Source organism: Engraulis encrasicolus, chromosome 15, assembly GCF_034702125.1.
Source record: "Engraulis encrasicolus isolate BLACKSEA-1 chromosome 15, IST_EnEncr_1.0, whole genome shotgun sequence".
Lineage (NCBI taxonomy): Eukaryota > Metazoa > Chordata > Actinopteri > Clupeiformes > Engraulidae > Engraulis > Engraulis encrasicolus.
In genome coordinates this window covers 36,398,082-36,413,658 of record NC_085871.1, presented here as the reverse complement: position 1 = coordinate 36,413,658, position 15,577 = coordinate 36,398,082, and the positions used below count along the sequence as shown (strand labels likewise).

Sequence of the window (15,577 nt, the reverse complement as noted above, 5' to 3'; positions counted from 1 at the left end):
TGTTCTTCGGTGTTAACTTATAGCCCATCCTTCTTAACAACAAGGAGTGGCATCTTCGCCGGCTCGCGAGGATTTATTTGCACTAACAGTAACGTAACAAATGCGCCCATAGCCGCGCTGACTGCATCCAAACCGTATTCGTTAGTTTTCGCCTTTCTTATCCTCTCACGCCCCTCCCATGCATTTGATCACAGCACCCAACATCTCTGGTCTAACCGAAAGAAACATAAGGTGCGCTGTCACATGTATGCGTGTGTTTATACTTACTATGCGTGCGTAACTAAATTAGGCTACAGCAAATTGCCTCATCCTAGTTGCCTATCCTGGCTATTTATCACGTGCTATTTTGAGTATGAAGGGGGCCACATAGAAAATATTGCTTGCGCACAGGTTCTGTTGTTATTACAGTGGTCTCGGGCTTCGGACGGGTTCGGACACAAACATTATAATTAGTCTCGGGCTCGGGTCGGGGTTGATCACTTTTCTGTCGGCTGAGGGCCGGGCTCGGACAGAAAAAACCGGCCCGAGCCACGCTCTAACACACACACACACACACACACACACACACACACACACACACACACACACACACACACACACACACACACACACACACACACACACACACACACACACATACACATACACATTGTGATAGTAGTGGGAACACGCTGTCTCGCTGGTTCAGAGGGCTTTTATAGCTAAGCTCTACTCTACTCTACTCTACTCCACTACACTACTCTAACCTACTCTGTTCCACCATACAGTACTCTATACTACTGATCTACACTACTCTACTGTACTCTACTCTGATCTGCTCCATGCTACTCTACTCTACTCTACTCTGTTGGAATTGTATTTTTTTTTCCATAATCGTGCAGCCCTATACACACAAAAAGACACACCACACCACACCACACCACACCACACCACACCACGCTACTCTGTTCTGTCCAACGTCCTTACTTCCTGCTCTGTTTCTGTTTCCACAGCACCGTACGAAGGTGGAGTGTGGAAAGTGCGGGTAGACCTACCAGACAAATACCCCTTCAAATCCCCATCTATAGGTACGGGTGTATCTTGTCTCTCATTGGCTGCTGGGTTATACTGTATACGGTATGTGGGTGACCCTAGAGACTATGTGATTGGCTGACTCGTGCTCATGCTGTGTTCCATTTCCTGCCTTTGTTGTCTTTGCCTCTGACTATTTCTGTGTCGCTATTTCTTTCATTTTCTCACTCTCCCTCGCTCTCTCTCTCTCTGTCCTTTCACAGGCTTCATGAATAAAATATTTCATCCCAACATTGATGAAGCGTAAGTACAGCCCTTACACCCACCACCCCCCCCACCCACCCACACAACCACACACCCACCCACACACACCCACACACACACACACACACACACACACACACACACACACACACACACACACACACATACACACACACACACACACACACACACACACACACACACACACACACACACACACACACACACACACACACACACAGACATCCTCCACCTCACTGTTATACTGTGTGCCATACCAGTGATGTCTCACAAGGCACCATTACGATCTCTTGACCAAACACATTCACTTGATAAAGGTCACATCACACAGTCAACTCATCTTCAGCATGTGAAGATGGTCACTAAAATCACAAAGTTCGACAAAGGGAACCAACAATCGAAAGTTACATCACACAGACCGTTTGTCTTCAACAATCTTATGACCAAACAGTCACGTCATAGAAGTCACGTCACACAGAGACAGCTCATTCTCATCATGTGTTAGAAATGCAGTCATTAAAATCACTTGGACAAAGCAAATGTATCACAAACCAAAATTCAAGCGAAGAGGATCCGGCAATACCCCATAATAAGACACAGGAACGTACAGACATAAGATGTTCAATACAAATACAATGATCTCCCTTTCAGGTATTATACATTCAAAATTAAATTTATTTTTTTTATTCCATGGTAGAAAATTAAAGGGTTTGTGCCTCCTTCAGACATGTGCTATCTCATTAATAGTGGAAAAAGGCACTAAAGAGACCATTTTGTTTGTGTTTGTTTTTTGTCCCACTATGATCCTAGGCCCTTTATAAGCTTAGATCAGAGGTTCCCAATCTTTTTTCTCTGCGCACCCCCTTGTACATTTCAATATGGTTCGGGCACCCCCTGAGTGAATATTTTGGTGTGCTGATGGCCGCGCAAGTATGGATTCACTGCACATTATGCACTGTTGTTTTGGGGAATCCTCTCTTCCAATAGTCTTGGAACTAAACTACACTTCAGATGGACCCTTCCAGCATATAATGCACCATACTATTAAAAACTACTTAATGTTCATTAATGCTAGATAAAAATTCACATATCCACCATTGCTCTATTCAGCTCGTGCACCCCCTTATGGCAGGCCGCGCACCCCCATGGGTGCACGCACCCCAGTTTGGGAAACCCTGGATTAGATCAACCGTTTACAGATGCTGTGTGACTATTCATTATCCGTCTGTTGAAACTGTGTGTGCTAGAGAGAGCTTGGGCTATGATTAAAGTGATGCCATCAGTAAACAACAAGGCAGCATTAAATACAACCTGAACAAAGTTTGTTGAAGTTGTATTTAATTTTGCTTTGTTGTTTTACTTATTATGGCATCACTTGAACAAACTATCTGCAAAGTTTCTGTGGGTGGACGATCCAACAGACTTGTGGGTGGACTATGCAATAGACTTGCCACTGTTTCTTTAAAAAGGCTCCTTGTTTTTCGTTCTTCAGAAGGTTTTTCTTGTTCATTTCCTTTTTTTTCCATTATTATCCCACATGGGGGCCGCGTAAGCAATGACTGGAGTGAATAAATGAGAGCAGTCCATAGCAGTTCATAGAGGGGATCAGAGGTGGGTGACTCTGACCGACTCACTCTGGCCAGCTGGTGTAGTGGAGGAACAATGTTTTGGCTCTCTACTCTCCCTGTCCCTCCCTCCCTCCACTTCTCTCTCTGCCCTTCTCTCTCTGTCTCTCTTTCTCTCTGTCTCTTTGTCGCTCTTCCTCTCTCTCTCTCTCTCTCTCTCTCCTTCCCCCTCCTTTTCTGTTTGTCTGTCTGTTTCTATCTATCTATCTATCTATCTATCTATCTATCTATCTATCTATCTATCTATCTATCTATCTATCTACTATCTCTGCCATCCTCTATCTCCCTTTCACCTGTATCCTCTGCCTCTGAACTTCCTTTCTGAAGACCAAAATAAATAGATGATTCGCCTTCGCCGTTGTTTACTTCCGGAGTTTCAAACAAAGTGGGGATTTATGATTAAAGCCAAGCGGCAGTAGTGTGCGTGCGTGCGTGCGTGTGTGTGTGTGTGAGTGTGCGCACCTGTGTGTGTGTGTGTGTGTGTGTGTGTGTGTGTGTGTGTGCGTGTGCGTGTGCGTGTGCGTGTGCGTGTGCGTGTGCGTGCGCGTGTGTGTGTGTGTGTGTGTGTGCGCGCGCCTGTGTGTGTGTGTGCGCCTGTGTGTGTGTGTGTGTGTGTGTATGTGCGTGCGTGCGTTACGGTTTATCATGCTTGCCCTCCATCGTCCTCATAATCATCCCCATCGCCACCACACTGGTGAGTGAGTGGTCTTAAATGACGGTAGATGTCATCAGTGGATGTCATGACTGGGGGCCATCAGATAGATTTCATCTGTTCAAGGGCATTAATCCCTAAAGCACATAAGATGGTGTACATTCCAGGCCAGGGTCTGTCAACTCGCCAACCTTTGTGGAGCCATGACAAAAAGCCATTCTTTGATTAGAGTTAGACCAGAGGATTTCTGCAGTAATATTCTTATCTACTGTTTTGGGAGAGAAAAATCTATTCTTAACCCACTCTGTAGAATGCAATATTAAACACATTTTATTTAACGCTTTTAAAGATTTCTCAAGATCTCCGCTTACACATTTTGCAAAAAAATAGATAATCACAAAAAATGAAAAGGAAAAAAAGATTAATGGTAGTTTTTCAGTTTTACTCTAAGAGGCATGCGACTCTGGGTTTTAACTCCAGTCACGTTTTTTTGTCAATTTTCACAGAATGAGTGATAGAACCACAGTCATAGAGTATTACCCTAACGCTTGCAGTGTTAATTCACACTTGAGAGTAATACCAACTAGAAGACTGTTAAATTCAACTGTCTGAGAACTCTGTGAGTCTTGAATTAACAATGTGCTGTATAACTTTGAGGGCACAATAATGTGATAAATAGCGATGTGATAAATTGGTGTTGAGGGCTATTGGAGTTGAGGCTGCCGGTTGCTGAGGCTTTAGACTGTTAAGCTGGTTTAAAAGACCTTCACTCACTCTCACCTTTCACCCCTCACCCAGAGTGGCACACATGTACAGTGTATATGTCCTACTGTGAAATCCCACGGCAAAGTTAAACCTATATAAACCTATATTCTCTCTCCCTCTATATCTGCCGTCTCTTTGCTTCCCCCCCCCCTCTCTCTCTCTCTCTCTTGCTCTCTCTCTCTCTCTCTCTCTCTCTCTCTCTCTCTCTCTCTCTCTCTCTCCAGGTCAGGGACAGTGTGTTTAGATGTCATCAACCAGACATGGACAGCACTATACGGTGAGTCACCATAACAATACTGTGTGTGTGTGTGTGTGTGTGTGTGTGTGTGTGTGTGTGTGTGTGTGTGTGTGTGTGTGTGTGTGTGTGTGTGTGTGTGTGTGTGTGTGTGTGTGTGCGCGCGTGTCTGTGTGTGTGTGTGTGTGTGTGTGTGTGTGTGTGTGTGTGTGTGTGTGTGTGTGTGTGTGACCACTGAACACCATGTGAACACTATTTGCGTCGGTCCCGGTTGACCTTTGCTCAGGTATCTGAGGTACAGATTAAAAGGTTTCGTGGAGGGGCTTAGGGGGGGTCTGGATCAGGGAAACCGACAAGGGTGGACAACAAAGGGGTCAGGGAGAGGGGAAGGCCAGAAGTGGGTCCTCATTATTACATTGTGATGTATTGGGTGGGGAGGGGCGGCGGGGTGGCCCTTTCAGATGACTTTGTCCGGGGCACAGCCAAAGCTGTCAGTGGCCCTGGTGTGTGGTCTGAGTTAGGGGGTAAGGGGTTGGGGTTGGGGTTGTGGTTGTACTGTACTGCATTGGTTTGGCCCGGTGTCCCGGTGCCTGCTAGCTAAAGCTAATCCTCTTACTCTCACTGGCCGCTAACGAGGTAATGCCCTGAGCCGCCAACTCAAGGTTAGAAAAGTACAGGCCCGTGCCGGCCAGGCCTGACTACAGCAATTTGTCAGCTACCCAACAACCTCCACCACCACCACCTCCACCACCACCACCTGTACTGACCAGACTAGGGATGCACGATACCACTTTTTTTGAAAACCGATACGAGTACGAGCGCATTAATGTCTGTACTTGCCCATACTGAGTACCGATACCGATACTTTTACTCCAACATACAATGAAAATAAATTCACGGTCTTGTTTTTTTCCACCTGTGATATTAGTTTTATTGTCCATTTCCATGTAGATTTAAATGTTTGTAAATGTATGAGGCTGCACTTTTTTCCCATGCTGCTTTGAAGTCAATGGAATTTGATGAGATGTTGCATTGTTTCGTGTAATGTAAATGGTATCGGCAAGTGTTCAACAAGTACGATTATCGGTATTGGTGCATCCCTAGACCAGACCAGACCACTACCCTGGGGATGGACTTAAGCAGCAGACTCTTAGGTGGACTCACGTGAAGTCATGTCTGAAGACTCGTCCTTTGTTCCCATACTGAGCTTTGCTGCTTTGGCTTTGTGACACAGTGCCTGGGCTTGCGAAAGCCTTTGGGTTTTTTTCCCCTGCTATTACATGTTTTTCTAACTAAGGCTTGCATAATATCTTGTTAACAATTTGTATGTTCAGGCTGTTTACGCAAGTGACATAAGTAAACAGTAAGTGAAACCGTAGCTGTGAAGACTCTTGTCCTTGTATTGCAGACCCTGCCTGTCTGTTCTTGTGTCTGTTTAGTTTAGTTTAGTTTATTTGATAGGGACAGATACATAGGTAACATGTAGGTTGCATAACAACCAAACAGCAAGTATCATAGCATTTATAGCCAAAAGCTAATTTCCAATGCCCGTCCCTAGAAGGGCTTTTAAAACAATACAATAGCAGCAATAACAATAAAACAATATTATCATATTAAAAACAGCCTATACACTCATTCAGTCCAATCATTCATTTTTGAAAACTATCAATCATATTTAAAATTGGTGTATATTATTCCATCCATCGCATGCATTCACTAAACATCATTATCACATTTCCTACCAATCCTACATCTGTCCTGTACTTACTGTTATGCATTCTTACACATTATCACACACACAATACACACACACACACACACTGATAAGTGCTAACTTGGAACTAGAAGTAACATCACCAGACTATGAGATCTTTCTCTCTCTCTCTCTCTCTCTCTCTCTCTCTCTCTCTCTCTCTCTCTCTCTCTCCTCTCTCTCTCTCTCTCTCTTTCTCTCTCTCTGTCTCTCTCTCTCTCTCTCTTTCTCTCTCTCTCTCTCTCTCTCTCTCTCTCTCTCTCCCTCTCTTTGTTTATCTTCCACTTTCTCTGTCAATCTTCATACCTCCATTACAGTTTTTCTCGATTGGTTTGGCTAATTTCTCAAAACTGAGATGACATTCTCAAAACAACACGGACAAATCTCCAAACCAACTTACAATTTCCCACAACAGAATGGCATTTTTCATTGCTTTCATCAAATTTCAAATGCTTTGTACATGTCTCAAATGTTTAGTACATCTCGGCAGATGGCTATATACAAGTACCCTACAGTTGACACATTGAGCATACATTTAGCACATTTTCCAAATAAATTGACCTGTCTTATCTAAACGAATTAGACAATTCTCAGTCTAATGGCTGCCCTCTCCAAAACATGTCAGCATGATTTCATTGTGTGAGTCATCATATGCAAAGTAGTCTACACAATTGTCAAAACAGTGAAGGACATAATATTTTAAGAATTTCTTTACTGTAAACAATAAATTCATGACAGTGTTCAACAGGCCAGATGGTATTGTAACTTTACTAAATAATTTTACAAGCGTGTATACTACAGTTTCCTCTGTTATTTGGCTAATTTCTTGACATTTTTTCAAACGGCATTCTGTGGAAGGAATTTAGTTTCGACACACGGGTAAACTGTTTTTAGAGTGATATGAGCAAGTGATGAGGATCCATGGCGTTATGCTGAACCATCCAGTTTATTTTGACAGAATGACTAAATGAATGCAAATGAGCCAAACCAATTGAGAAGGATATATGCCATTTTTTTGGTACTGACTATTTATGTGGGAGAAGGTTTAGTGCTGATGCAAGAATGAGCCGTTTTGGGAGGTATATTACATTTTGCTAGTTATCTGAACTATTGTGCAGAAGTATAAGAATGTTTATCCAAATGACCCAAAATGTATAGAAATGTCATCTCGGTTTCAAGAAATTAGCCAAACCAATTGAGAAAAACTGTAAAGTTGTCTCTTTCTTTTCTGCACCTATGCAGAGCTCAGTAGATTTCTCTCTGCTCAGGGGTGCATTTCTCGAAACCACAGTTGCTAACTATGTTAGCTACTTTGTTGTTTGCAATGCACTTTCCCACTGGCAGCTACCCAGGTTGCTATCTGGCTAGCAACAATGCTTTTGAGAAACCCATTACTGTTTTGTCAAACACTGATTCTTTCTTCACTTCTTCCTCTCCCCCTTCTTTCCTTTCCTGACTTTCACCCACTCCTTGTAAACTCCTGTCCGTTATTCCCAGACTGCATCCTTGATCTTTTTGTTGTTCTTTCAAATGTCTCTGTCTCTCATTCTTTTGAAACTCGGCCGTCGGTAGATCCGAGGTTGTTCTCCTGACAACCGTTGTAAATGCGTTCCATTGAAACTGCTGGGGACAATACAAACGTCTGAAAACACTAATGTCAAACGAACTTGGAGTACACAGAAGCGCTCCGAGTTTGTGTTTCGGAACCCCGATTTGAGTACCCATTCTTTTGCACTTTTCCGAGGCGGAAGCCGGAGTTTCCGACAATCGAGTTTCAAAAGAACGAGCCATCTGTCGTCCCCTCACAGTTTGTCACTCGTCTCCCTCGCCTCTTGTTCATCCTACTTTCCTCTTTTTTTTCTTTGCCTTCATTCATCTCCTCCATTGTTTGTCCATCGTATCCTTCCCATCTGGGCACGACACGCACAGGCTTAACCCATGCCTAAGCCCTTTTTAAGAAAAGTTGCCCTCAGCCTATAAAACCGAAAATATCTCAACCTCGGAAGCACATAAAAACATGCCATAAGTTGCATTTTTAACGCTAAGACCCTCATCTTGCATCAGAATGTGTTCATTCAGCTCAAACATACCAAGATTTTTAATAAAATCATCTCAAATCTCATGAGCCTGAATATTGCGCCGTGCAGCTCCAGGCGCCAGGGTCAATATTGCACAACGCAACATCCAGTATCAATGGGTTAAGCCAGGCAAGATTAGGTTATGTTATTTAGTTAGTATCACCTTGCTCCTGGTGTTAATGATGGGTTAAGCCAGGCGAGATTAGGTTATGTTATTTAGTTAGTATCACCTTGCTCCTGGTGTTAATGATGGGTTAAGCCAGGCGAGATTAGGTTATGTTATTTAGTTAGTATCACCTTGCTCCTGGTGTTAATGATGGGTTAAGGCAGGCGAGATTAGGTTATGTTATTTAGTCAGTATCACCATACTCCTGGTGTTAATGATGGGTTAAGACAGGCGAGATTAGGTTATGTTATTTAGTTAGTATCACCTTGTTCCTGGTGTTAATGATGGGTTAAGACAGGCGAGATTAGGTTATGTTATTTAGTCAGTATCACCTTGCTCCTGGTGTTAATGATGGGACGGATTATATGCCTAGCAGCAGATGTGTTGCTATGGAGCAGAGTGGGAGCACCGACCGACCGCAGTGTTTATTTTTAGTGGGATTTGCAGATTAGGAATACAGAGGAGTAGGACGGGAGGATGGATGGATGACACCACATCATTTGCACGCACGGCACACATCCCCAGTCATCGGGGGTTGACTGAGGTCGGTTTTGTAAGAGGCCTCGTTTTGCTGAATGCTGAATTGACATCATCAGGGTCGCTGCCAGCTTTTACCAGGCCCCGGGACAAAGTCATTTCATAGTGCCCCCGATCAATACATACAATGTAATGTGGACTAAATTAATTGTGGGCCCCCTCTTCCCCTGGGCCCGGGGCAAGTGATCCCTTTGCCCCCCCCCTTGTCAGCTTCCCTGGACATTATTGTCACTTTTGTGAAGTGTTTGGGTCACATATTCTAATCCTAATAAACCATAGTCGGTGAACTTCTGTAAGATTCAAGGTTCAAGGTTTATGTACCACATCTTGTCTTATGCTGGCACAGTTGACGGGGAAATGAATGTTGCGACTACTCCCTTCTGTGTAAATATTATACAGTATAGGAAAAGATAGGAAAAATAAAAAGATGGCCTGAGTATTTTAAAAGCGGATGGCTTGAGGGGGAAGAAACTCTTGAAGTCTTGTGTAATTTTCTGTCCTGCACGTATTAGACGTTTCCCAGGAGAGAAGCCTTTAAACATTATGACTGATGGTGGATGTCTTTCGTTATCCTTTTGACCCAAAGTCTATAAGACCACCTTCCATCCTGGGATCATTTTGAAATCATGTTGTTGAAAGACACTCGAATAAGGCTGGATAAATACGCTGAGCATCAAGTGCACTTGCTGCTTCTTTGATACATTGTTAGCCAGCCTTGCTGGTTTGTTTACATCCGAGTCCCTTTGTGTTGGGAATGGATGCCAAGTGCTCAGTGCTTCCACCCAGCAGGCAGCAGAGGGAACTGCAATGTGTGCCTGTGGAAATGAGATGGAGGGAGGCCTAGAAAGAGAGGCCTACGCAAATACAGGCAGAAAAAAAGAATTAAGCACTACGGTCCCGCCTTTCTCTTTCTCTTTCTCTCTCCCTCTTTCATGCAATCTATCTTGCCCACTTTCTCTCTCACTCTCACTCTCTCTCTCACTCTCTCTCTCTCTCTCTCTCTCTCTCTCTCTCTCTCTCTCTCTCTCTCTCTCTCCATCCTTCTGTCCATGTTCTGTTTTGGAGCCATTTAGGTGTCAGAGGATTTGAGGCAGCGTGGGTTTGTTTTTGTTTTTGTCTCGCGGTGCGTGGGTTTGTTTGGTTTTTGAGAGCGAGAGAGACAGAGAGGGAGAGAGGGAGAGAGGGAGAGAGAGAGAGAGAGTTTGTGTAACAATGGGATGCGTATTTATTTCACATGCAGTGCAGCTATATGGTATATTGATTCTTGTTTATTTATGAGTCGGGAATCAAACCTGCAGCCCTCGGGCTAAAAGCCCAACATTTTAACATTCTGACCCATAACTGATGTGTGTGTGTGTTCTCTTTTCCAGACCTGACCAACATCTTTAAATGGTACTGACGTGTGTGTGTGCGTGTGCGCGTGCGCGTGCGTGTGCGTGCGCGTGCGCGTGCGCGTGTTCTGTCTTCCAGACCTGACCAACATTTTTGAGTCGTTCCTGCCTCAGCTTCTGGCGTACCCCAACCCCATCGACCCCCTGAACGGAGACGCTGCCGCCATGTACCTACACCGGCCAGAGGAATACAAACAGAAAATCAAAGGTGGGTTACCGTGTGCGAGTGTGTGTGTGTGTGTGTGTGTGTGTGTGTGTGTGTGTGTGTGTGTGTGTGTGTGTGTGTGTGTGTGTGTGTGTGTGTGTGTGTGTGTGTGTGTGTGTGTGTGTGTGCGTGTGTGCGTGTGTGTGTGTGTGTGTGTGTGTGCGCGCGTGTGAGTATTTTGTACGTGCGCATGTGTGGGCTGGGCTGAAAGTGCACCACCATCGGCTCAAGGAATGCAAACAGAAAGTCAAAGGTGTGTTACCGTGTGTACCCGTGTGTAGTTATGTAGTTATGTACAAGTAGTTATGTAGTTTTAAAGTATACATCATACTGTGTTCTTCACATTTTCTGAGGTCTGAAATTATTTCATCTTTGCCGCTCTTTTGGCAATTTCTCTAAATGACAATATTTTCCACCAAAATGTGGAGGAAATGTTGTCAATAGTTTATAGAATGACACAAAAATGTTAATTCCACTCAAACACTTACCCATAAATAATAAAATCAGCAACCCTTTTTTCAGAGCTGTATATATGTAGATATTAAAACGTCCCGCATCCTAGATTGTGTGTGTGCATGCATGTGTGTATGTGTGTGTGTGCGTACACATGTGCACATGTGTGCACGGATACCTTGTTTTCTGTGTGTGGTTGAATAATCACACATAATAGTGCCCATGTCAAACTTGTTGGACCCTCAAGACACATCCAACAACATCCAAACATCTATTGGACTCCAACCTCTAATATGAAATGTCAATCACAAGAACATGAGACATGAACTTGGCAGACTTTGGGTAAAGTGACACCGCAATTATGATGTTGGGCAGCAAGCATACACTGCCAACAGAAGATGAAGCAACTTTCAAAAGCGTGCATGTGTGCGTGCCTGCATGCCTGCTTGCGTGCGTGCGCCCAGGTGCATGTGTGTGTGTGCGTGCGTGCGTGCGTGCGTGCGTGCGTGGTCGCGTGGTCGCGTGGTCAATAACACACTGCCAAAATCTCATAAAGGCATGCAACTTGATCCAGAGATGACTAGGCCCATCAGCTATGAGCTGGCCAAGTATGCTACTTGACTTGAATACAGCAGATTAGCTTTGGGTAATATGGTAGTGTAGCGTTGGTAATGAAGCAGGCACTGACACAGTATATTTCCAGGAAGACGCAGTCTTAGATTAGTAGAGTGGTGACACACCCTTTCTGGAAACTTCCATAACGATGACACTGGAATTGTCTTAATAATTTAATTCAATAAAAGTTGAATGTACTACAATGGATATATATCCTTTTTTACAGTTACAAATGTTACTGAAATGACCCAGCCGCCGGCTGGGCTGTGCACTGGACTGCTACACGGGAGACCCGGGTTCGATTCCTGACCCGGGTCATTCCCGATCCTCCCCCGTCTCTCTGTTCCACTAATTTACTGTCCCACTCTTCACTGTCCTGTCTAAATAAAGTTGAAAAACCCCCAAAAAAGTCACTGAAGTGCGTGCACGTGTGTGCGAATGCTCACTTGTATATGCGTGCGAGTGCTTACATCTGTGCTTGTGTGCCGAGCTTGTGTGTGTATCCACATTAAAGGAGGGCCTGTAGTAGTTGTGTGTGTGACAGTGGTTAAATCCCTCATAGCCTAGGCCATCAGCTTTATTTCTGTCACATTTTATCATGTCATTGGCCTCAATAATCCAGAGAAAGACTGAGAGAGAGAGTGCAATGAAAATGTGTTGCACAGGCTGTGTGAAGGTCTTTGGGTTCTTGTCCAATACTTATGCCCTCACACATTTATCCTTTTTTTCTTTACCCCCCAACACACACACCTATCTATCTATCTATCTATCTATCTATCTATCTATCTATCTATCTATCTATCTATCTATCTATCTATCTATCTATCTATCTATCTATCTATCTATCTATCTATCTATCTATTTTCTTTATGTTGCTCCTTCCCAACTCCCCACCTCTCTCTCTCTCTCTCTCTCTCTCTCTCTCTCTCTCTCTCTCTCTCTCTCTCTCTCTATATATATATATATATATATACTGTATATATATATATATATATATATATATATATATATATACACATATCACTCTCTCTACCTACTTCACCTAAAGTATGTCTACGTCTGCATGGGAAAGTAAGAAACGTAATTTCAATTATTTGTATGACCGGTGAATGTAAAGAAATTGACAATAAAGCCGACTTGACTTCACTTGACTTGACTCTCTCTCTCCCTCTCTCTCCCTCTCTCCCTCCATCTCTCTCTCTCTCCTCCGCAGAGTACATCCAGAAGTATGCCACGGAGGAGGCGTTGAAGGAGCAGGAGGAGGGGGCGGGAGACTCCTCGTCGGAGAGCTCCATGTCAGACTTCTCAGAGGACGAGGCCCAGGACATGGAGTTGTAGTCCACCTCTCTGCTCCTCCCTCCCTCCCTCTTATCCCTTCATCCTCTTCACCTCCTTCTTCTTCTTCTCCCTACACCTCCCTTTTATCCTCCCTTCCTTCTTTCGACCCCCCCCCCCCCCTCCTGATCCTCGTCCTAACCACACAGACTATATGATTCACCTACCCATGAGAGAGAGCGAGAGAGAGCAGAATTCTATGACATTCATTGTATTTAAACAAGGTGATTGTTTTTTCGTTTGTTTTTGTTTGTTGTTGTTGTTTTCTTTTTCTTCTTTTTTATTGTTGTTGTTTATTATCATATTACCTAACAAGGATTTTTAAGGATTTATTCTATAGCGTTTTAATCGTGTACATCATCATCATCAGCAGCAGCGTCATTACACATCTTTCTTCCTGGTGCTTCTCTGGCCTTTTTTGTTTTGTTTTATTTGCTTTATTTCGTTCTTGTTTTTTTATCATATTATTTTTATTCTTTTCTCCGGTCCGAAATTTTCGGGGTTGAGTATTTTTGAAACTTTTTTTGTTTGTTTGCTCTGCTGAGGTCCTTTGTTGATTTTTTTTCTTCTTCACGTCATCACCACCATGCCCCCCCACCCCACGCAACCTCCACTCTCGTTTTGCCCCTAGAAAAATATGTTGCGTCTAGAGCCGCTGACGGGCTGATCTGAATTCGTCCCCCACCCAATACATACAATGTAGTGAGAAACCATCTCTGGGCCCCTTCTCTCTCTGACTGACCCCTTTGTCCCCCCTTGTCCGCATCCCTGGTGGCGTCACCCCTTTCACATTCCTCATCCGTGGGCTGTGTGTTGGCCTGAGGCTGGGCTCTCCTCGTCCTCGTTGCTCTGGGTTTGGCTGTTGGGGAAGCTACTACTTACCCCCCCTGTCAACATAACACACACACCACACAAGCTCTCTCACTCTCACTCTCCCTGTGTTGCCCACTTCAGTTCCTCACCCACTCCCTCCCTCGCTCTTTCGCTCTCTCAGTGGCCCACCTATCCATCCACCCCTCCATCCATCCATCCATCCATCCATCCATCCATCCATCCATCCATTCATCCATCCCATGCCTAGAAGAAGGAGGGGGCAGTGGGTGGCCAATCACCAACGGTGGCCCACTTGTACCAAAGAGGATTCCCCCCATGTGGACGTGATGTGGCTGGCATATGGGATCAGTAAGCCACACACACTATAGCCACCACCTCACCCTCTGCTGGTGCATGTTGCTCTTCTGAATCTACACAATTGAAGAGGTGACGCGTGTGGAGAAGATGAGAAGAGGAGAGGAGGAGGAGGAGGAGGTGGAGGAGGAGGAGGAGATGTGATGAGCGATGAGGAGTGATGAAGAAGAAAGGAGATGCACATCGCTCCGAAATCTTTGTTCGTCGTGGCCCGTCAAGGTGTTAAAACAAAAAATAAAACAAAGCAAAACAAGAATAGCAAGCGGGCATGTTGTTGGCATGATTGATCGTGGTGCCAGTGCCGACTTTTGGCGATGCACAGTAGCTCTGCCGACAACAAACAACCATTTCAACTGTTGGATCTCCAAAAAAACCCAACACTGACTGACTATGCTGTTCCTTTGGTTTCCCTCTCTGTGATTGTAAGTGTGTGTGTGTGTGCGTGTGTGTATGCGTGCGTGTGTGTGTGTGTGTGTGTGTGTGTGTTTTTGCACCTACCTTGTTTAGGAAGGGTGGAACAAAATAATAACACACTCTTGTTTCTCATGTGAGCCTTATGAACCTAACGTGGTAATAGTGAGTGCTATGAACTATTGGAGGGGGGGAGTGAGATTTCATCCGAGAGGGGTCACTGTGAATTAGGGCTGGACTAGGATAAATAAAAAGGCCTCTTAACTGTGGGCCCGTGTCTAAGACAACGCCGAAAAAAATACAGCATTGGCTCCTGAGGACTGTTGGCCCACCAGGAAATTCCCTGTATGCCTGTTTAGGGCCGCTGACCGCTTTCGCTGGGCCCAGGACAATTTCGTCTGAAAGGGCCCCCCTATCCAATACATACAATGTAATGGGGACCCAATTCTGGGCCCCCTTATCTCCCTGGGCCCGGGACAATATACCAGTTTGTCCCCTCTGTCGGCGGGCCTATGCCAGATTACCAGTCCAGGCCTTCTGTGGATTATAGTGTGAGCACAGCAGTGGTCAGTAAAGAGGGCCTGTGACGGAGGTTTGGGTTAGGGATGCCCACTCCCAAGATTGCCCCCCTCTCCATAATAGCCTCACAAATGAATGAATCTTGATCGTGTGGACCCTGAACACTCTTCTTTACACTTGGTTTATTATTTTGACCCCCTTTTTTCGAGAGAGGCTTCACTTGTCCTGTGGTGGTGAGGTTTTTCGTTGTTTGGCACCGTGTTTCGGGGAGTGGCAAGACGATAAGACCCGACATGGCCGCCTGTCTTCAGATTAAAAGAAGATTAAAAAAAGAAGTCCTCATATTAAGGGCC

At 44.6% G+C, this 15,577-nt stretch overlaps 1 protein-coding gene across 1 annotated transcript in view; it reads left to right on the top strand.

Moving 5' to 3' along the window:
* Nucleotides 1-13,202, top strand: part of ube2h (ubiquitin-conjugating enzyme E2H (UBC8 homolog, yeast)) — a 61,905-nt gene extending 48,703 nt beyond the window's left edge. The window contains exons 3-7 of the mRNA XM_063218024.1: nt 993-1,067; nt 1,275-1,314; nt 4,563-4,615; nt 10,578-10,706; nt 12,985-13,202. Coding sequence (XP_063074094.1) covers nt 993-1,067; nt 1,275-1,314; nt 4,563-4,615; nt 10,578-10,706; nt 12,985-13,109 — 422 coding nt within the window. The 3' untranslated portion in view covers nt 13,110-13,202. The remainder of the gene's footprint in view (nt 1-992; nt 1,068-1,274; nt 1,315-4,562; nt 4,616-10,577; nt 10,707-12,984) is intronic.
* The last annotated feature ends 2,375 nt before the right edge of the window (nt 13,203-15,577 follow it).